At 38.4% G+C, this 23,299-nt stretch overlaps 1 protein-coding gene across 2 annotated transcripts in view; it reads left to right on the top strand.

Moving 5' to 3' along the window:
- The first annotated feature begins 14,272 nt into the window (after positions 1-14,272).
- Positions 14,273-23,299, top strand: part of ACBD5 (acyl-CoA binding domain containing 5) — a 30,863-nt gene continuing 21,836 nt past the window's right edge. Inside the window, exons 1-6 of one of the 2 annotated variants that reach the window (XM_084510828.1) lie at positions 14,273-14,357; positions 14,943-15,129; positions 16,151-16,271; positions 17,547-17,619; positions 21,652-21,763; positions 21,895-21,927. In XM_084510828.1, the coding sequence (XP_084366954.1) occupies positions 15,054-15,129; positions 16,151-16,271; positions 17,547-17,619; positions 21,652-21,763; positions 21,895-21,927 (415 nt within the window). In that variant the 5' untranslated portion in view covers positions 14,273-14,357; positions 14,943-15,053. Of the gene's footprint in view, positions 14,358-14,833; positions 15,130-16,150; positions 16,272-17,546; positions 17,620-21,651; positions 21,764-21,894; positions 21,928-23,299 lie in introns of those variants that run through there. The other variant, XM_084510829.1, reaches the window with a different exon arrangement.

Genomic DNA, 23,299 nt, shown 5'->3' with positions numbered 1-23,299 from the left:
GAAGTGTTTCTGTTTGCTCTACCCAGAGCATCCCTAATACCTGTGGCACCCAGGGTTTTCTAGTGTCATCATTTCCCAGTCTCCCATGATCCTAGATAATGGAGAGTTGACTGTCATAATACCATCGTCTGGTTTTCATATGCACCTCAAAGCTGATTAGTTCACTGTTATGGGTACACCTAACTGCAACCTCTAGCCTAATTTATTTTCCATCTTCATTCCTAATTTTCTGTATGTTAATTGAATGGGTAAAACCCAGAAAGCAGTAAACGGGTATGTTTCAGTTCGCAGTGTCTCACAGCTAACATTTCATTTCTCTCTGTGGATTTTTGATTTTTTTTTAAATCAATTTAAAATATTTATGTATGTCCATTTTCATGCTAAACAAAAAGAAATCAGAGGCTCTTCAAAAGGTTCTCAGCATAATGCAGAGCCTTAAAAGAATATATTAGTGCAAAGACAGTTTAATTGCACAATCGCAATTTTTCATTGTATTTGAGGAAATGTGAGCATGGACAGGAATTGCTTTTATATAGTTTCTATTTGAAAGATTGGTGTTTTTCTAAGGCCCACAGTTTTTTGATGGAGATTAAAAGCATTCATGTTCTGTACTGATTAATTGGTATGCCTCTTTTGCATTTAAATATATACTTCATTGAATTGCAGCTTTCCATCATAAAGCAGAAAAGAAGAAATAATTAAATGATAACATCATGCTACTACAGAAAGAGTGCTATTTTCCCAACAAAAATAAACATTTGACAGCAATTCTGCAGTGATAGTATTTTTCAACACAATAGTAGGATGGCAAAATAAGTCACAGCGTAATAAGGGTTTTTTTTTCAGTAAGTAAAAACACATTAGAGTTATTGGGTCTGTTCCAGCTCCCAGTGAAACTGTAACGCTTCAACTGGAAGCAATATTGAGTCTCCAGCATTCAGTGGCATTTAAAAAGGAGCACTATCTTCAATAGGCATTGAAGCCAAAAGTAATGGGATTGGATGCAGAGCAACCCTCAGATGCAGTTGTCTACCAGAAAATCATTTCCACACTAAGATAACATTGACATCCTCCTTGGTATTGTCCCAGTCAGAGTCCAAACACAGACTGTGCAGATAATGAGGGTAAAAAAGTCATTACACATAGACTGAGGCTATTCTCTGTTGGGAACATTTAAAAATAAATCAGGCCATTTAGTGCAATCCAACAGAATTTAAAGGCTAAGCATTGGCTATTCAGAATAAATAGTTGTTTTTTTTATTATTATTATTTTTATTTTTTCTGTCTTGTTATTTTTCACTTTGTAACAGGAACAATCTCTTGTACCTATGAGATTGATTACATGACTCAAACTTAGTTTGGATATTAATCAATCTCAGCAACCTCTTATTGTTTCCTGGAGCATAATGCAGTAAAAATTGTCCTTTAATTACCACTAATGAAAGTTACCTCCAGTGGAAGTGAATATACGCCACTGGAAAATGACGTGGTTCAGAGGGCAGCAAATGCAAATATGAGCTATCTTTATGATGCATAGGCACAATTAGAAGTGAATATGCAAATTTCCAGTGGCAGCTTCCTGCAATGCTCAACAATTTGATGTCAACATTAGCTGTGAATGTTTCCATCTATTTGATTATAACTATAATAATCCCGCAGTATTTTTCTGGACAGTGTGCTTCCTGAAGGGCTGGGGACTTTTAAACGCTGTCATGTAATAAATATGGACTTATTCAGAATTAAAAATGCTATTATTATTTAAAATATTTTGGAATGCAGAGTGGATTAATTATGCTTGCCATCTCATCTCTTTATATAATGGAACTGGCCAACGACCCTTCACTCCCTGTCTGACATTTTTGCGATTCTCAGAAGTTCTTTGTTGTGTAAGGTGGTGCCTGTTCAGGTTTTTACATTGATGGAAAACATCTGATAACTAGGTATCTTTGTTCATAAACAAGGAAAAAAATGGCTAGATTTATGTAATACTATTCTGACCACAAAAGAGGTCAAGATGCTGTTTTATATGGAAGATATAGCATACTGTAATGTGTGTGAAATTTGTTAAGTTTCCCCTGGTAATGCTTTTCTTTCAGTTGCTTCTACCTTTGTCAGTCGTACTTTAACCCTAATAGCACAAATTTCTATTTCAGACAATTTTTTTTTTTTCTTCAGGGAATTTGTAAGAAGGAAACAAGGAGAAACGAATTCTATTCAATCCATTACAAATATTTCAGCCAAGAGGTTAAAGCCCCAGCAGCTCTAGATTTTGAATGAGGACTTTGAAATTTGGCAGAAGGTAATTTCAGGGACATGCTTCCTGCTCCTCCTGATAAAATCTGCCATTTGGTTAATTCATAAGTTTCTAAAAGCACTATGCTCTCGGTAGAGTTTTTTAGAGTTAGGATATATCTAAGGAGGAATTGTGTGCTTGGGTGATATTTCACTGTGCACTGCAAGGGTCAAGGGATTTTCTCTGTCTTTATTCTTGCTGAACACACAGTATCACTGTGAAAGGAAAATGGTATAGAAGGATTATATCCCCTGTTACTGAGAACACATATACTGTACTATATATTAATATAGAATTAATATAGTATTAATAGAATACACTATATATTCATACACATGTATATATATTATATATATGACCAGTTATTCCTGCAATGTAGTGGTAATTCACTGTAGATCTGAAGAACCAAATCCTGATTTTGGTCTTGATGTTGATCACACACTGAACTCAACAGGTTGAAACAACATATCAACCAGTTAATTATCTAGCAGGCACAACCTATGTGTGACCATCGTCTTATGGGCTCATCGTTGATGAGACTTCATAACCTCCTAAGCTGATGTTTGGCTGGGTATCATACATGCATACATACAATAAAGGAGGGGAGTCTTTTTTCTCATAGAGATTTATTTAAACAGACTCTTTTGAAAGCTCTTTCGGTTTCCAGAGAAAGAAAAAAATGTTTTGTCAAAAAGAATTGGGATGAATACCTTTGCCTAAATGCCTAATATACATAATTTTTTATTAGTTTTATTGTGTGACCTGAAAGGTTCCTTATCCCATTTCATACAAAAGAATTCAGTATTCAAATGCTTTCTTGATCTCCATTAGGAAGAGAGCAGCAAACTTGACATATGGTACCTCATTCAGAAACATTATTTCTTCATAACTGAAAAAGCTTCATTTCAGTTAACTCTTTTAGTATTATTTACAGTAGCCTCATGCTATATATTAGAACAATAAAGTTGCTATAAGGTGATTTTCCATTCCAGTTCCATGACGGATATAAATTGCACCAACCTGTATCAGCAGCCTACAGCTTTAGTTCAGCTGAAAGCCAGCTGGTGTTGGCTGAAGTAGCAGTGGGTCCATCACAAGCCCTGCTACCTTCTAGTGTGGGCACTACCAGCCATGACAAACTGCTGTTAGGCTGGTAGCTTCTAACTCCTGCCTTGGCACTTGTATTTTCTGAATCAGAATATCACTTATTTTACTTCTTATGCAGTGTTAGTAAGAGTTAGGAAATAACTGAGAATATTGTACGTATCAGTAGAACGTGTTAATATGAAGGTCTACTAAATAAATCATCCGCTTCCTCTCTTAAATATGGAAAAGTGTCCCCTGTACTCCTGTACTTCGTAGTCCAGGTTTTCATATTTCTAATTTTAAATGTCCCTACTGAAAACAGCCTTGAGCTTCCAATACGTCAGCTGTCAGACATTTCTGCAGCCCACTATGGTACTGCACAACTTTTGCAATACTAAGGGTGACATTGCCGTACGACTTTTCACAGATTTGCATACAAATGTACTGTTCAAAGGTTTAGTGAAGCCACAGGGGAATATATTTATTTATAAGTGCCCAGGAATAATGAGAGCAACAATCTACCAATTCATGTTTAATCCATCGCTGGGGTTTATTCACAAAAAAAAGATTGTATTAATTACCACGTCCAATGTATAACCATTCTGGTGTGAAAGTTTTTAATCAAATAAAAGGTGGCATTTTGTTTCAAAGTAGTTCGCAAGCTACAACAGATAAAATAAGCAAAAAAGGCTTATTCGTCATGAAGTAAGGGTTTCCCTGTGCAGGGTAATACCAAAACAATTATATCAATTTCAAATTCAGGCCTTAATGTATGTCAAAACTCTCATGACAGTAGGTTGGTTTGGTTTGCCCTCCACAAAGCAGACCTCTCTTATCATTTATATTCTGAATTTATGTGGGAAAACTTCAAGCTAATGAAAGAACATGTTTTACCTGCAGTTGGCATGTACATACATTAAGCAATGCACTAGTTCTTTTATGTAGTGATGGCTAAAACTGGTGGAAGTTAAGACTTGTCAACTATTTATTGCTGATTGTATTTTATATAACTCATATTTCATAACCTCTGTTGGTTGGTAAGAAGAGATTTAGTCACAGAAAGGCTTATTTTGATATAAATCAGTAATCTGAAAGCTAAATTCAGGACACAAAGGCAATATATGTTTCTAGCTGCAAGGTTGGTCTGAATGGTGTTTCTTCCTTCTCAATATTCCTGACATTTAGAAATATGTTTTGATATTTAATTGTATTAGTCCATAATTCATCCAGGATAATCTAGCACATCTTCTGCTACCAATTAAAATTGTTTGGTTTTGCTCAACCGTTTCTCAACAGCACACCTGTAGAAAGGACAGGACTTTGTTTTCTGTAAAATATACTGCCTCGTCTATTATTCAGGGAGGGCCACATTACATGAATGAAATGAAGCCACAGCGGGATGAAAGAATTGATCCTATCTACCTACCCAGCCCAGATGTTTAGGACACACCTGACTTGTGTGTGGGTGTGGATGAATAAGCGTATTTACCTCACAGGTGCAAAAGGAGCAATAAAACAATAACCATGCTCCAGCAGGACAGGAATACCTGTTACCATATCACTGAAGTGCTTCAGCTCAGCTTCAGGAGCCTGGCTCTTCATTATGGGATGGTGCAACAAGACCTAGTGACAACCGACTGCCCCAGGTGAGTACGGATGTTTCCTAAAACAGCTGGACCCATGCAAGAGGCTTCTGCTGGCATGTTTTTCTGGCCAAGGTTTTGCCCTCCTGACACAGTTCCAGCAAGATGAATCTGTAGCGAGGATTTGCTAAGGCATGCCAACTATTTAACAAAACCTGCTTATTCTGGCTGAAAGGGGTAGAGGAGCATTTCTGAGAGCAGCTCCAGAGGCAGATGAGAGGGGCAGCAGCGGGTGGCTGTGGGTGTGCAGGGGATGGTGACTTCTGCAGCCAACTCAGAAGCCACTGGCAGGGGATGTGTGAACGCAGCCTACGTTCACGGAAAGAGGCTTAAAAGTGTGTTTGCTCTATTAAAATGTAATTTAACTCTGACAATTAAAAGGGTGTAAGACTTGAAAGTTAATCATTTGTATCTACTTTGCTTTTTAATTTCCAGCCTCTGACTAGAAGTGGAATTCAGTTTCATGACAAAGTGAGTTGACACCCTTGGTTTAATGCCATTCTGCTCTTTTGAATGGCTTCTGATCTGTGAGCTAATCTGATAAATGAAGACATGTTGTGCACACATGGTATGCATTTTAAAGAGCTTCAGTGTGTTAACGTGCTACTCTGAATATGGTGGGCCCCACGAGGAAGTGAATAATTTGAGACACATGAGACAGAAGCAAAGACTGGAGGAAGTTGGGATGGTCCATTTGGAATGAAAGAACGTGCACCACAGGGCTCCTTTCTAGGGCAGGCATGAACCTTCATTTACTTTTAATACAACTATTTCAAATTATTTACTTATTTATTCTTCAGGTCATTCCCACCACTTTTCTATACACCTTTTCAATAATGTAAAATATCCAAGTCCATTGATTTGGGGTTTGATTCTGCTTCTTTTTACACATGAATTCCCAAATCCAAGACATGTGAGACAACTTCATGTCTGAGGTAAAAAATGCCATCATTTTATCATTTTTCTGTGTATTTTTTTCTGTTTTCATCAATTCTCTATTCCAGTTATGCCACAGATTCTTTAATGAAATGATTCTTTAGTCATGTATATGACAGCATCCAGCAAACGTGAAACTCTTTCACAATGATTTTTAAAATATCTATCTGTGAGTCCTCCTGTGGATGTAAACCTGAGCAAAATAAAGGTAATGGCAGGTGGCAGAAGTAAAACACAAGGCCAGCATTCCTGAAAACCAAGGGCTCTACCTTGTAAACATACACAGGTCTTAATTTTATCATTGCAACATCAGTGGGATGCTCAGGTGGTGAGCTGCAACATGTGTATGATCACAGACTTAGTCAGCTCAACAACTATTTTGTCTTCAAAAGACTCGTATTTGGGCTGTGGTTACAGCGGTTTAGGCTTCATGCTGGGAATGGTTTAATCTTTGTATTGTGAATGTCTCTCATTCCTTCATCTGTCTCCCATGCAGTTTTGGATTTTCTTATAGAGAAGAACGGGGAAGCTGTGGTGGGGTGGGGTAGGCAGGCTTGTGCAGCCAGTAGAGCACTGCCATGTGAGCCACAGCAGAACCCAGCTAATCCGAGGAGGAACAGGCTCTTCAACCTTTGATCTATTTAATACATTGCTTATAGCAACAGCTAATATGTCATTGATCGACTTAATATGTATCATAACTGCTTTATATATTACGGGTGTACAAATACATGTGTATAGAGTTGGTCTTTGCATTGTTTCATCGAGTATAAAACAGAACTACATTTATGCATTTTGTCCAAAGAACTAAATATCTTTAAACCTTTTTTGAAAAAGAATGTCAGTACATAGTGTAAACAGTACTTTTATTGTGATATAGAAATGTAGACATCAAAATAGACAATCCCACTAATCGAAAGCTTTCTTTTTTTAAGACTTTTTTATACATATACATATTTAAGTACTTACATTCTAAGACTTAGTTTTAATTTTTGATCTGTAAAAAATTCCTGAGCTGACATTTCATAGAGGCAGTAAAGCAGGAAAGACTTTTATGGGTAATCCAGATGAAAATTCTAGAAGAACTACCATGCACAGGAATGAGAACACATACTGAAAGTTACTCTTAAAAATGGTCTAGAGAAATAAGTGAAAAAACAGCAACTCCCTCTTGCAAAAAGTTATAAACAGGATTGAGCTGCTTATAATGCGTGATTTGCTGAGGCAGCTGGCAGACATTTATCCCTAGAGTTCATAAAAGTCAAAGGTAAACTGCAGAGAAATTTGTAGCTTCCTTTTCAAAAAAAAAAATTAATAAAAAATCATTAGACTCCCATAGCATCTCCCATCTGTAGGGTTTCGAGCAGGCAGTGAAACAGTAAAATACCTGGAGAGTGAACAGACTAACAAAAAGAGATCTTTAATCACAGCGTTTAAAACACAATTTTTGGCTTACATTAAAGGGATAACAAGGGAGATCTAGTTATCTGCAGTTTCTAAATTTAGATATTCTTAAATCAGTGTGTCCGGATTAGTTACATCCAAGAGTTTTAAAAGAGCCAGGAAAGAGCATTACAGACTGTTAATATTCATTCTCAGTCAGTTTTCAAGCACTGGAGAAGTTCCAGAGCACTTAAAGAAAGCAAAGGTTGTGCCACTATTGAAAAAAGATAAATAACTATTGTAGTCCTATCAACTTAGCATTGATCCCGGGTATACAACACAATGACGAACAGGAGATTCCATTAAGAAAGAATTAAAGAAGGATATCTTAATGATGCAAATAAATAGGAATGTTTAGAGAAGTATACATATATTCAGGATAGCTCAATAACCTTTTTTATGAAAATACAAGTTTAATAGATAAATCAGTCCACCTACCTACCTACTACAAACTGTGTTACAGAAATACATTCATATTTCTGTAAAATATGTGACTTTGCATGAAATTTTGATTGAAAACTACAATAACACTAAAAAACATTTGTGGTACTGAGAAATCATTATGGTGTGCATTAAATCAAGAACATGCTGACAGACTTCAAATGTGGTCATAAAGATGAGTGTAACAATTTGACTCTGTGTTATTTAACTTATTTTGACTAACCTAGCAAGAAAACAAGAAAATCATTGCTGATAAAACTGTCAGAGATTGCAGTGATTAGGGGAGTAAAAAGAATAAGTAAAAGAACAGTGTCACGATAGAATAATCTGATAAGGGAGTTGCAAAAACAGTGTAACTGAAAATGACCACTTACAGTTTCATCACTTGGAACAAAAGCTTCAGGAGTAGGTACTTCTAACTAGAGTCCCCAGCTACAAATAGGGTATGAGCATCTTGTGCCTTGAGGCTCTTGTCCGTCTCTATACATTCGAAAGGGTCAATGAGTTCTGGATGTACGAATGAGAATACTGAGTCTGGAAAAGGCAGCATCTCAGTCCTCTACTGCCTCTTTGATATTGATACAACAATTACTGCAGCGTTGTAGTAGTATCTGGGATTTAAGAAAGATGTTGAAATATTGGAAGGACGTAAGAAGAATGAATTCACTGGAGCATGAGCACCAGTGAATTCAATTCTAAATAAAGGAATCAAGGGGTTGCTTAATTTCTATTTGTAAGGATTCATAGAAGGATTGTTGGAGAACCTTTCAGGAAGATAATAGTGAGCTCTATAAGCCATCAGACAAAGATATAAAGAGATAATTAAAAAAAAAAAAAAAAAAAGTGAACTAGGCAAATAAATGGAAGAAATAGGATATCTTTTCATTGTTCTTTTGTATGGCAAATTTGTAGTACTAACATTTGATTTCACGATGTTTTTAAGTGATCTATATGACACTTAAGACTTGGTCTTTAGTGATGATGTGAGTGCTCTTTAATGGATATATCTTTGGTTAAAGATTTATAATGGCTTCTGAAATTGTCCTCTGCCCTCTGTTAGATTACTCAGTGTGACAAACAGACTTTGACATAACTTGTTGTTATCACAGGCATGTAGCTGCCCAGCTCACCACTTAGTTGGGGCTGCACGTGTATCTCTATCTGCAGCAGGATGACTTGACTTTAAATATCTCAGTTTAGGTGCATTCAAAGGCTTCTGTGGATTCAATGATCATTTTTCAATACATATTGCTTGGTTGTCTTTGTTTCTTATATTTATTTATTTATTTATTATTATTATTATTTTAGAAGACAACAGTAATTTACTTTGAAAACTATCCAGCGGGCTCTTTTATCTATTTTTTTCTACTTTTGGGGGAAGAAGAACTGACAGCTGTCTTTCCTCATTAACCTTTCTGGCGCTTACAGAAGCTGTGATGCTAAGCTTCTCCTCATACCAAACATATGTATTAGTAACCAGGGCATTTCAGTGACAAGGGAAATAATTAAAAAACAAAAACAACAGCAAAAACACTTGTTTTCCTAAGTTTTTATTCATCCCATTCATTCATCCATCCAATAATTTTCAGCTTAAGAGTGAATTCATTATTTTAAATGGCAAAAACTTGGAGGTTCTGGTCTTGAGATGCTGAACGTTGCTGTAGCTGTCCCAGCTCCCTCACCTCACAGAAGCAGGCGGGCCTTGTCAGCCCAAAAATCTGAAGAAGCAATTCTTCACATTTTCTGGTTGAGTCAAGAAGAAATGATTTAACAGCAGAAACCAAAACAGTTCTTGAATGTCAGATTTCTTTCTCAACACGGTTTCACAGACAAACTTTCTTGGATAATGTCCAGTACCAGACCTAACCTGAAGATGAGAGTGAAAAAGCCGTGGTGCAAACCCGGCTAGCTGGCACCATGTTCTGAGGAAGCCAGATTTTTTACCAGGACTCAACGTAGCTGGGTTCTTATGGCCATTGACACCCAATTAAACTCAGTTTTAAATCCTTCAGCCGAGCTTGTTTGTAGGAGGACTTACTCTAGTAAATCACCCCTAATCTCTTAGATTAGATGGTCGAAACCCATTGGCCAAAACCACAGGGGTATATTTTCTGCCTGAATAAATATACAAAAAGATAGAGAGAGGTCAGAAAACACTTGAATTCAGCCTTCTGTGCCAGTTATATTCCAGGTTTTGTGAACTGGTAAATATGTGTCTGAAAACATTTCACAAAGTCATTTTTCAGACTCGCTAGAAAGAATCATAACCTTCTTTTGCTAGAATTTTAAAAGAACAGGCCTAAACTAGGGGTGTTATTTTTTTTTCCTTCCAAATATTGAAAGAAATATCACAAGAGCTGTCTGGCTATAAATATGCCATTGCATAAGCACATTAATATGATACAGTCACAGTATTTTGTTTGCTGTTCCCAAGAGGCAAATTACACAAGGATAGGCTTATAAAACTTCAGCGGCACTAGTTGCAAAGATAAGAAGCACAAATGTCAAAACAGAAATAATACCCCAGACAGAGTTGGGTTTTCAGAGTCAAATTCTACTCATTTGCATTATGAAAATGTGTAACCATAAATATCCCCAAATCAACCAACTAAATCCAAATTTTCATCCCTGTAAATGACAGCACAATTTAAACTCCAGTAACTGTATTTTTTACTGAAGGGAAAAGAATAAATATTTGTTATGAACTGTCTGGTCCTGCTGTTTATAAGAAGATGCAGTTCATCATTGCTGCAAGATGAAACTTTTTAAAGCTTATTTCATGGCTGGGAAAGGGAACAGGATTTTTAAAATGTTCCATCTAGAATATGCGAAACCTGAACAATTCTGTTATAACAATCTGCTGGTTTTACAAGAATAATACCTTGAGGCAATAAGGAAAACTGAACTTTATTAAAAATTTCATAAAAGAAATGAATAGTAAGCTTGAAAAAAGTAGAGGGGCTTAAGATACGATATGAGACCGCATTGTACTTCAGACCTGCAGTGATGTAAACCTGTAAAAGGTTTCGACTTCGTAAGGACTATATAGTTCAACACAAAGTCAAATGCTGCTAAATGTCTTTGGAAGTGTGATTATATTTTGTTCTCCAAAGGGCGTTTTATGAAAACAGATGTGAGCTGATACTTCTGTTACTGCATCCTCTTTTTTGAAACATGAGATGAGGGGAGGCAGGGGGGAAACAAAAACACAGCTCACGATATTGGTTGCTGAAAGACCTGAGATACCTGAACTGAATAGCCTGAGAGGGATTTAAAATTGGATATTTTACATTTAACCCCTTTGACAACATGGAGCCTAATCCTTAGGCAAAGCAGCCTGATGGTTAAAAATAATTCCATTATTTAATCCTCAACTGTGAAATGAATTGGTATTTCTAGCTGAGTTATTAATGGGTGTATCTGAGCAGCACAACAAAACTTCCATCCCCAAAGGCATTCTTGCTCATTTCAAGCTAGCCTTTTTCCCAAGGGGCTTTTCCTGAAGAACAGGAATTAGCCTACATGGGTGGACAAACTTCAACTGCTGGTTCTGCCATATTCACGGTCTGCAAATAGTTCCCTTTCTCCAGAGCTGTTGATTTTGACACAAATATTCTTCATGATTTCATTAAGAAATCCTGCAGCAAATGTCAACTGATACATTAGCCTTTCTACTGTGAACAATGTCAAATGCTCCTTATGAAAACGCCTGTCTTAGATAACATCTTTCCATTCTTCATAAGCATGTAGATTTAACTTAGAAATTTTAATGCTAATTTAGTTCTTCATAATTATGACTATTAGGTTTTAAATAATTCATTCTCCCTCCCTGCTGGATTACATACCTCAGAAAGTAATCTTTGCTAAAATTGCATGCTCTTGGATCTGGTAGCTTACAGAACTTGCTTTTAATGAATATGAGACTACGGTCTACTTTCTTAAGAATCATTTAAAAATATTTCTGTGAAACACACTGCCGTGATTCAGACCCTTGAGGGAGCAATAGGCATAATTGGTTCCAGTTGCTGCTTTTCACTTGCATAATTATACTGACTCCTCTGTCCCCCAAGTAAAATGAAGGTGCTCCTCAAGCTGGACTGGGATGTAGCTCACCACTGGAAGCAACTGCCAGAAAATTAAATCAGACCTGGGATACAAAAGAGAAGAACACAGAGGGGCGGTTCCAGCTTACACATGGCACAGAATGAGGATTGTAAAGGAGCTCAACAGATCAGACTTTGTAGACTGTCCTGTGCTCACTGGACATCACTGGACTCAATAACCATCCCTAATCCATCTGTGAAGAGTAGGTCCAAGGTTATACTCAGGATCACACTTGTCTGCATTTTCCAGACATCCTCCAAGTGCGCTCCTTTGGGGACTACAACAGTGTGTTTCTATGTAAGATTTTCATTGCCAGAAATGCCTCGTATTAGCAATTCACATTCTCTTCTTGTGCAGTCTGTGAAACACCAGCTGAAGGGAAGTGTGAGGATAGGAAAGTATACAGACATGTCAAGTGTCATACATAACGCTCACTGCCAAACCACGCTGGTAGCAGAGTACTGTGGTTTCTCCTCTCACACCTCAAACGATCACAGAATCACAGAATCACAGAATTTCTAGGTTGGAAGAGACCTCAAGACCATCAAGTCCAACCTCTGACCTAAGATGGGCGTCACTGATCAGTCTTTCTATCACAGTTCCCAATGTTTAGATTCTCATATACTAGATTAAAAATAAATATATATATATAAGAAAAGATGGTCATGCTTATGACTGCTTTGGAGGCCACTTTTGCAGAGTGACAGAAACACAATCCACTTCAACACATAGATTATAAGTAGACCTTACAAACTTGTGGTCATTCCCAATAGGTACCCTACAAACTTGTGGTCATTCCTAATAGGTACCCAGCAGACAACAGAGAAACATCTTATAATGCTGTTCCCTCAATAATGGAGTCTAGATCCTTGGCCTGAGATAAAGTTCCAGATTTGTTCCTCGCTGTCTGCAACAGATGAGAGGGTCTCCTTTATTACCTGTATTAACCCTACATGGTAGTCACTACAATGAGAATGCAATATGCATATATAAGGACAGCTAATGGCATGCTGATTAGTATTATATATGAGCATTTAAATTAACTAGTCATTTGTGATATATTCTCACAGGCTCACCAGTGCTTATAATTTGTTTCTCATTTACTATTTCATCCTTGTCTCAGGGTGTGATGGTACTGATTATTTTGGGTTACTTCATTTTCAAGTGCCTCATTCTAGATCTGCAGATCTCACACTCTCACACATCTTCAATGCAAAGATGGCAGCTTCTGTTTTTTCACACAGCCATTAAATAGGCTGTCATTTGCATCTCTTTCAAAGCTTTCTTCCAGTGAAAGAGTGGCAACATTCATTATAAAAATGCAGACTTCATCTCCCTTAAAACAATTAAATGGTAAACGTCATTATAGATTTTCTCAGGTAAATAGAATTTATACATCAGCTGGCCTCACAAGAGGCCCTTTATTTATTTATTTATTTATTTTGCAATTAACTCTTTGCATTTTCAAAAAATCCATATTTATACAGAGACCCATTTATCTTCAAACAAACACTTCCCTTTGATCTGAGCTTCTGTCATTCCTACCTTCATGGATAGAAAGACGATGGATCTTAGTATAAAGCTCACAAGAGCTTCAGAAATCTAGCACTTGAAAAATTCAGAGAAACTCATCTGTAACATTCATATGAGTGCCGTGGTGATGTTCCTAACATGGGTTTGTCATTTACCCAGCGTGGGGAATCCTATTTGAACACCTCTGGACGCGTAAGCTTCTCGCCAGTAAAGCTCTCCTGGGCCAGCTGGCTGCTGACCTTGTGGAATGCACTAGCTCAGCAGAGCACAGTCTGATCTGCTTTAATTCCCTCTCTGTGGAGCTTTTCTTTCCCACCAGAGGGCATATACTGTGAGTACACAACTGCCTTAAGAGGAATTTAAAATATATGTTGTGTACCAGATAAATGAACTGACTTGAATGCCAAGACTTTGCACTCAATTCTATCTAAAGGGGCTATTAATTCATCCTGAAACTCACTGGGTAAATTATTCCACTTGCTACAAAAGTAGTTTTAGCATACTTTTGTCTGATTTCATGCGCTGTATGCACAGCACTTCTGAATGAGGCCATTCATTTATTTAGCTACTGAGCTAGCTGGCTGTGCTGTAATGGCATTCACCCTCATCTCCGAATGCCATGGCAATAGTTATTTCCAGGGTTCCAGGTTTTAAAAATCACAATCCTGAAATTTTAATGTAAATAGGAGTCATTGCTGCTATTAAAAAAAAAAAAATAATAGTAAATACGTGGCTAGAGTGAGTTCACATTTGGGTGGGTTATGTGGGAGCAGGTGTGGGTGAGGGCAGCTGTGAGGAGAGGGGGGAGGCAGCAAGGCAGAGTGCCAGGGCGGTCGGGAATCCTGTTTGGCATTCCTATCTTCAGGAATCTCCTGAAGGTACTGGGGACGATACTGGGGACGATACTGGGGACAAAACTGGGGACGACAGTGGGTCAGTGCTGTACAACAGGAGCATGGCACCTTTTGAAATATTCGTATAAAGTAACAAGCAGGGAAGCGAAGGCGTAGGAAGAGGGGATAAAGAAACGAGTGAAAAATAAAACCATTTGAGGTAAAAATAAAGGAGAAAACAGTCCCCTGGGGAGCAGCCCTTCAGCTAGAGCCCAACGCCTCAGCCCCCGGGGGCAGCGCCGCGAGGCCGCCCGGCTGCTGGCCGCCAGCCCCGGCGTGAGGAGGAAGGAAAAGGCCGGGCGGGGAGCGGGGAGGCCGCGGACTACGTTTCCCAGCGAGCCCCCTGGAGGCCTCGGGGCGGTGCGAGGGGAGGGGAAGGCGTAACATGGGCGCCTGAGGCCGGCAGGGAGGTAGGGGCCAGGCTGGGCCGGGCCGAGCTGCGGCCAGACCCGACCAAGGGGAGCGGGGCCGGGCAGGGCAGGGCCGGGCACCCCGTCCCGCTGCCGCCTGGGGGCGGTGGGGTGGCGGCGCAGGGCCCGGAGCCTCCCTGCCCCTTCTCCCGTGCTGCAGGCGGCCCGGCGAGGGAGGCTGAGCAGCAGCAGCAGCAGCAGCAGGACGAGGAGGAGAAGGAGGAGGAGGAGGAGGCAGGCGGTCGGGGACGGGACGGGACGGGACGGGGAGATGGCGGAGACCGGCTCGGTGCACGCCACCAGGTTCGAGGCGGCCGTGAAGGTGATCCAGAGCCTGCCCAAAAACGGTGAGAGCGGCCCGGGGGCGGCGGGGGCCTCGCTGGTAACACCGAGGGGACGGGACGGGGCGGTGGGGACAAGCAGGAGGTGGCCCTACGCTTATCGAGCCCCCCCTGCACGGAGGAACGCGGGTTTGGGGCTCTCCAGTTCGCCCCAAAAGTTCCTCCTGAAGGAGGGGTCCTGCGGGAGGGGCCTTTGCCTCCTTAAATCCTAAAGTTGGTTTGACAGCTTTGGGGCTGTTACCAGTTCCCTCTGCTGAGTTAGTGAAGTGGTAGAGTGAGGAACCAGCTCGTATCCTTCCGTTAATAACCCTAAAAAAATCACTAATTGCATCGTTACTTATTTCTGTTATAAGTAAACCCGGGTTTGTTGGGGTACCAAGGTAAAGGTCACTGTAAACATCCCCTAATGACTGGAATCCAACCTGAAATAATTAACTCAGCGGAGCAGGTGTGATTCTCTGCCAATTATTGCAGTTCTGTGTTTACATTTCCTGTGCCTACAAGTGTTTACTTCACAGAGGAAGAAGAGAAAACAAAACCAGGAGGAACAGTGAAACTGTTGTTCAACTGCTGTTGAAAGACCTGTCAAATATCGAAATAAACAACAAAAAAAGTGCCTTTTTAAATTCTGTAGTCTTTCAGTAAGTTACTGCTTGTATTGCCAGAATGGCTTGTGACATACTGTGTTTACTGAAGGCAAGCTGAATCTGTCCCTTTAAACCAAGTGAAAGGAGGCTTGCTCTTTGTTACTTATTACTCTTTTGCTAATTGTGGAGTCTGACGTTAGCGGTAGTAAAGGTTAGAGTCCCTTCAACTTGATCTGAAGCGTGTGCTCTCTGTAAAGTAAATATTGTCAGTGAGGCTGACTGCAGCTAGCTGAAGATGTTTTTCCTTGACTCAAACTGTACTGCTCTGAATCAGGCTGTAACAAACTGCAGGCTGTTTTCAGGCAGAAATACTGACCTTGTGAAATACTTGTTAATAATCTTGACTACAACTTAATTGTATTTTAAAATGCTTTCACTAGGTTCATTCCAGCCAACAAACGAAATGATGCTGAAGTTCTATAGCTTTTATAAGCAGGCAACACAAGGACCCTGTAACATTCCAAGACCTGGATTTTGGGATCCAATTGGTAGATATAAATGGTAACTTTTCATGTTTGGTTTTTTTTTTTTCCTTTTTTTTTTTTTTTAATACATTGAGTGGAGATGTTTAGAAGAGTGGCTGTTGGAGGAAGGTACTAGTGAGCTTCTTTCTTTTTCTTAATCTTTGATGCTTCAATTCACTTTCTTCCTTGTGTTCCAACTTTCTAGTTCAGGTGCAGTGTTTATCCCACACCATAGACTGTAGGCGCTCTGCAGGGTGTGTGATGTGGAATAGTGTCTGGAATTCTTCCTTCATGCGCGCATCATACAAGATAACACGAGAAGTAAATAGGTGCTCATTGAAAGACATGATGAATACTGCTTCAAGCTCTTGAAGAGAGATCTAGTTTGTTCCTTTCTGGTTTGTCTGCCTGGTGGCAGAACTTCCCACTGTCAGTGTTCTCCTTGTGCTGGGAAGACTTCTGATTTGCCAGACTGCTGAGATCTGTTTGAAAACCCATATCAAGACTTTTTATATTAAGTGTTTATAATCATTTTGTCCTGTAGAGCGAGTATTACTGCTGTCTATACGGTTGGCTGTTTGTAGTTCAAATGTGAGCCACCAGCCTTGGGGTTTTGCTGTAAGTGGGACAAATAGTCTGGCAAGAGGTAGGGGTATTGTCAAATCAAGTGCAAGACTGAGTAAGGAAATAGTTTATTCCAGCCTGTATTTTGACAGATTCTTTTTGCAATGCTAAAAAAAACAACCAAACAAACAAAAAAAAACCTTCAATTGAAGTTTTCTGTCTTGCAGAACTGGAGAGGTGGGTATTTTCTAGGTCTTGGGTAGCAGTGGTGGTAACTGGGGGCAACAAACTACTTGCCTATTAGACAGGCGCATCTTTCCCCTGCTGCTAAACATTTTTCTTGTATCCTGTTATAACTTAGCTGGCACTTTACAAACAGCTGGCACTAAATATTTAGGCCTGCTTTACTCTGTAATAGAGGGCCTTAAGTCAATCCGAAGGGGAATATGTGTCTTTCATAATGTCTGGGCTTGTAAACAGCTTACTGGGTACAAGATCCTAGTTGACCAGTGAGGAACTGTGTAGTCCCCAGGCTGTTTATTTCGTTGCTTCTTTATTGATGTCCCACTGTTTAATTATTCTAGCAAATTATATATCTGGTCTTTCAAAAAAAGTTGCAAATTGTTGTTGCATTTTATTTGTATTAGAGAAACTTGGCGTATTATATAACTGACCTACTTAGGGCTGGGCTGAAAACAATCCCACAGGCCTTGCAGATTCTGAAGATGTGTGTGACTTTGCTCCTTAGGGATGCTTGGAGTGCTCTGGGAGACATGTCCAAAGAAGAAGCCATGATAGCCTATGTTGAAGAAATGAAAAAGGTAAATATATTAATGAGTAGAAGGCATCCTACAGAATAAATGTTCCATGAAATACACTAGGGAATGTGAGGAGATTCTCACTGAATACTGTCAGGCCTGCAAAATTATTCTCTATATGAGCTGTTACACTTCAATACTATGCTGTTTGGCCTGTTGGGTGAATAAAATTATGCAGTTTCCTCCAATTCAATTCCTATTGAATTTGGCATGTTTTTAGAAAAAATGAGTTCTAGTTGATCTGAAGCATAAATGATAGATTTGAAGTACTGAAAACATGGTGAAAGGGGGCTGTGGAGAAAACAAAGCAATCTAATGTGCAACAAAAGAAAAGCTGAATTTACTAAAGACTACCTTGGTTCTCCAAGTTGAAAGAGGTGAGGGATCCTTATCTTGGGGGTGGGGAGGTGTTGGAGTGGGAAGACTCTAAAAGTAACCTGTCAACAAGAATTTTGCTCTCATGACTGGAGAGATGAGTATAATCAAATAAAAACTTAAAACTTAATTGTCTTTGACTTTTTTCAGGAATAACTCAGCAGCCTAAGTTTTCTTTATTTGTGATGAAAATACTTCTTGTATATTGAATTTTGAGTCTGACACTTATAATTGAGTAATTTGTTCTGTCTTGTTTGGAATAGATGTGTAACTTGTAAACATCCATAGTTACTTTATTAAGCCTGTATTAAAGCATTAACTAAAGTAGGTGTTCAGAATTAAGGTTTCTTTTCTTTTATTATCTAACTCTTCTAACTGCAGTCCTTTGCACTAGCTCTTTTAAGTAGCCTGCCCAGTTTAAAGATTATTTTTTCTGTCCTTTTGGATGAAGGTGTATCTGTAACTTATTAGAATGAGGTTAGCATCAAGGAGAGGAAAAACTTAAGTTGTACGCTGGACATGCTTGCTTTTCTCTTAGGCCATTATCATAAACATTCTTAAGGGTTCACTTGAATACTTAACATGTTTAATGATTGGTACAGCAAAAAACCTTTACTTGGTGAAGAGATGGAATTCAACTACTTCTTGTTCTCTGTAATTTTGGTTATTCTGTTCCCATTGACACTACTGTTTATGCTTTAAAATGAAAAAAAAATAATCCAGAAAACACAAAAGGCTAAATGTTCATATTTTTTAAAAATAATCCCCACCAAATTGTAACTTGCTTCGAATGCAGGCCATAAGATTTATCTCTTCCTTTCAAATCTCAGTTTCAAAATGTATTAATATTTCAGTAGAGTACCTGCTCTTTTCAGTGCAGTAGCTAGTTCCATCAGGATGCTAAAATTAAGTGGAGTTGTGCAGTGTGTTCCAAAAAAGGCTTAGTAAGTCTCCTGTGAGGAAGTCTGCTTACTTGACCCTAATGAAGCACAAATATTCTGCCTCTGTACGGATTACGTGCAGAGATTGGAGAGCAAATGACTTCTTGCCTCGCACAGCTTTGAAACTGGGGATCTGTTTACCCTGCATTACTGCAGCTTCAGCCCTCGCATTTGAAATCCTAGCTTCAGCTTTTCCAACCCAGTTGGTTCTGCTTGAAATGTCAATGGAAGTGCATTTCCCACGGATCCGCTGGGCTCTTCCATCAGCACATACTGCACTAATCTCTGTGGTGCTGCTGTGGGTGTTCGGCTCTTGCTGCATAGGTGCCCGTGACATTTGTCTCTTCACAGAATCACAGAATCACAGAATTTCCTAGGTTGGAAGAGACCTCAAGGTCATCGAGTCCAACCTCCAACCTAACGCTAACAGCCCTCCACTAAACCATATCCCTAAGCTCTACATCTAAACGTCTTTTGAAGACTTCCAGGGATGGTGACTCCACCACTTCCCTGTTCTGTTACATCTCTTGATGTAACAGAACCGTGTGTAAGGGTGTGATTGGTATTTCTCCCCTCTCCACCACCCTGGAGTATAACCCTAGCACTTGAGTTAGGGCTGTGCGTGTATCAGCCGACCCATTTGCAAGTTGAACATTATTGTAGACTTGTTCCCTCCCCTCATGTGGTGGCATTGAAAATTGCAGCTGTTGAGAGGGGTCTGGCTGAGATTTCCAGGTGTTGGTAGGCAATGACCTAACATGTCTCAGCCCTTGCGAAGATGAATCTAAGCTCAGGTACATGTTGTTTAAGGCAAATACCTCTTCCAAATCACATTTCTGAAAGTTTATGTTGCCAAGTACTATTTAGGCTAATTTATTTACATCTCAAATAGCTTGTTTTATTTATTAATATCATTATATGATGCTATTTATATTTAATATTTAACATTATTGTTTTAATATTAAAATTACCATATTAATGAGAAATATCTTAGCATAAAACATTAACTTACAGTGTTTTTAATTTGAAACAAGGATCTTCTTATGACTTGTCTGAAAGTCGTTTCTTTCCAAAGAAAACAGTAATTCAGGATGCATAGTAACTTATTTTGTATTTACAATTTCAAAATTTGTACGTTGTGCAGAGTGGCTAATATACATAAGCAACCAACTTTGTTTATGAGGGTTTATTGGTTTTATTTTTTTTTGCTACCAAAAAGGTATCAGTTAAAGCCCTTACTGCACAGCTGCTGTTAAACAAGATACTAGGAATTGCTCCAACTTATTAAAAGTATATTGTCATCTCTTTACAGTGTGAAGAACAGTTACTTTAAACGAATGCACATATGAAAGTGCAGTACGAAACAGTTCACAGTGTAGATGCTAAATATAAATACCTAGCAAATACAAGTGTGTTACTCTAGAGTGGGTTTCTTATTTTTCTCAGTGCTACTGAAGGTTATTTTTTCTGTTTATTTGTTTTTAAAACACCTGTCCTATGTCTAGTTCTTTTCCAGCTCCATATCTGAGCACTGAGCTCTAACAAATACAGGATGAATTATATTTGCTAAATAGATCAGAGAAGTGGTGATGGAACTGTAGGTCGATGGGATCTCTGTCTCTTGGTATCTTTGGTGTGCAAGTGTTGACTTGTTAGCTACTAGCCTGCCTGGAGCTTCTGCCTTGTGAAGTAATGCTGTAGCTTTTGCTTCTGCTGCTTAGTGAAGTGCTCGGTGCTTCTATTTGAGAAGCATGTTCTGTGGCAACCTGTATCTTCCATCTGGTACTTTCTGCTCCTCTTCTGGAGGGGGAAGCATACCATAGACAGTAGTCTGCTTCTACCTGAATCCTTTTGCATAGTTACTGGCTTTTATCCCCTCTTTTGTCTAAAGAGGAAGAAGTAACAAAGCTACCAGCTAAAAGCTTGCTCAAAGTACTTAAAATATAAGGGGACAAATGTCTAAAACTTCAAAAACAATATTAAATTATTGAAGTACTTTCTATTTGTTCTAGATTACAACTTAATGTTCTTACCAGAAAGTTAAAGATACTAGTTTTGTAAATTAAAATAATTTTTTTTATCAGAGTAATGACTTTTAAATTCTGCCTTTAAGTCATTTGGAGCTTGTCTGATCTTCTAAGTGTTTATGTGCATTGACACAGCTTTTTTGGATTCTGTTCACTTTGGTTTTTGGTTTTAGGTAGACCCAGGGAGGTACTTTTGATCTGTTCCTTACATTCCATTGAAGATGGCAGGTTTTGACAAATAGGAAGAATCCTCTGGCAAAAAAAGCCTTACGTTCTCATTTTCTGTGTGGAAAGGCAGTCTATAAAGTAAATTGCATCAGATAAAAGCAATCTGTTGAACCTTGGCTAGTTTAGTTTGAAACTGCTGAAATAACAGATTCCTACCAATACTGTGCTGAGGCTGTCCTTTAGTCATGGCAAATGCATTAGCTCTCCTCTCTTACTGTCACCCAAAGCAGGTTAATACAGCTAGTTAAGGTTCTTGTCTGGTAAATTAGGTCCATGCTATTTAAAAAAAAAAAAAAAAAAAAAAAAAAAAAAAAAAAGGAAAGAAAAGAAAAAATCTTAATTATGTGTTAAGAGACTTAGTGCAATGTTATTGAGCTTACAATAAAAGTTTCTAAAACTAGTTAAAATGCATGAATCATTGAAATGCTGTTTCATGAGGTACTTCATATTTTGGACTTGTACAGATTCTTGAAAGTATGCCAATGACGGAGAAAGTTGAAGAATTACTACAAGTAATAGGCCCCTTCTATGAAATAGTAGAAGATAAAAAGAACAGAGGATCTGACCTAACCTCAGGTTCGGACAAATAACTTCCGTTATACTACTGATAATCACAGGTCTGGATTGTGTGTGGGGGGTTGTTTTCTATAAATGATTTTAAAGCTAAATGTTGCATCTTTCTGTTCATTCTCTTCTCTGTATGGCAGTTCGAATGGAGAAAGTCTCTAAATACTTGGAAGGTAGGAATAACAGATTATGTATAAGTCCATCTCTTCCATTGTTTTGGTGCTATAGTAACTTCCTGCTAATGCTTGCAACTTCTACGTTTGCCACCTCATGAGGCTGGTTTTTTTACTATTTTTATCTACAAATGAAATTAGACCCAGGAAGCCAAATGCTTAATCCTTATCTGCATGCTTTCTGAGATGCTGAGGGAAAACTGTTCCTGAAGAAAGTGGAATATTTAAAATGCCCCTTCCCTAGCTAAATCTAGTTTCTCCCTTTCCATTAATAAAAGGAACAACTGTTTAAAATGTGTAAAAGGTGTAGCTGTGAACTATTGTTAAACTATATGCTGATGCTGGTAATCCAACTCTGTTATCTGATCTGAATTTTTAAATAAATAACTCCCTAGTCAAAACCATGGTTTTAACAATCATGGTTTCTCTAATACCTTCAAAATATAAGATAGGTTTGGGAAACTTTCAAATTAAGCTTTCTGAGGCTTAAGCTTACAAAGGAAACATTGATTTATACCTTTTAAATCTCTTGGCAGGTGGCAAACCTAGTGGTGTCATAGCTGCATAAAAATTGATGTGATGATTATTTTTGTTTTTAGCAATGCTATTGTGAGAATGTTTTGATAATAATAGTTATGTTACAGGTAGTATCTTCATAAAGTTGTAATGTAGGACTTGGCTGTTTAAACCTGGCTTCATTTCAGATAAAACTATTGAAATGCATGGGATCAAAACTTGTAACGGTTTTAAAAAACAAACCATTGCACAAATGAATTTGGTTAATGTATTGAAGAAGTAGCAATCACTGGATAAGTTGCCTTTTGTATATGGCTCTTTTCCCCATCTTAAGCAAACACAATCTTGATTTTGCTTTTGGCATTGAGTTTCAGAGGGAGAGAAATAGTTTTTCATTTATTTTGAGGAAGGGTAATGGTTGAGGGTTTTAAATGGCCATTTTGAAAGCTGTATGAGTTCTTTCTCAACTAAAATTGTGCATATTTCATGTCTGTGGTTTAACAAGCCTTCCTGACAGCTGGATTGATAGGCAAGATTGTAGGAGTATCAGTAGATTCAGGTCAGTGATCTGTGTAATAAGGATTTACTTATACTTGGTGTCTAAGGCAGAGTGTCAAAAGCAGCAGCTTTTTTTTTTTTTTTAAGTGACTTTATCTAGGCAAGCAGAGAATCACAGAAGTTAAAAGCCAAGAGTCCTAAATCTGTTATTGAAATCAGAATAGTTCAAAGGTTCAGCTTAAACATAAGGCAGTATAAATAAAACTAATACTATATCGAAATTTCAACTTTTTCCTCTTCTGACAGCGTTGCACTAAATCTGGCATGTGTAGCGTTACCAATGTAGCCTTAATAATTG

This window comes from Aythya ferina (assembly GCF_964211825.1).
Source record: "Aythya ferina genome assembly, chromosome: 2".
Lineage (NCBI taxonomy): Eukaryota > Metazoa > Chordata > Aves > Anseriformes > Anatidae > Aythya > Aythya ferina.
The sequence above is the reverse complement of the archived record's forward strand: the minus strand, read 5'-3'. Positions and strand labels throughout refer to the sequence as shown.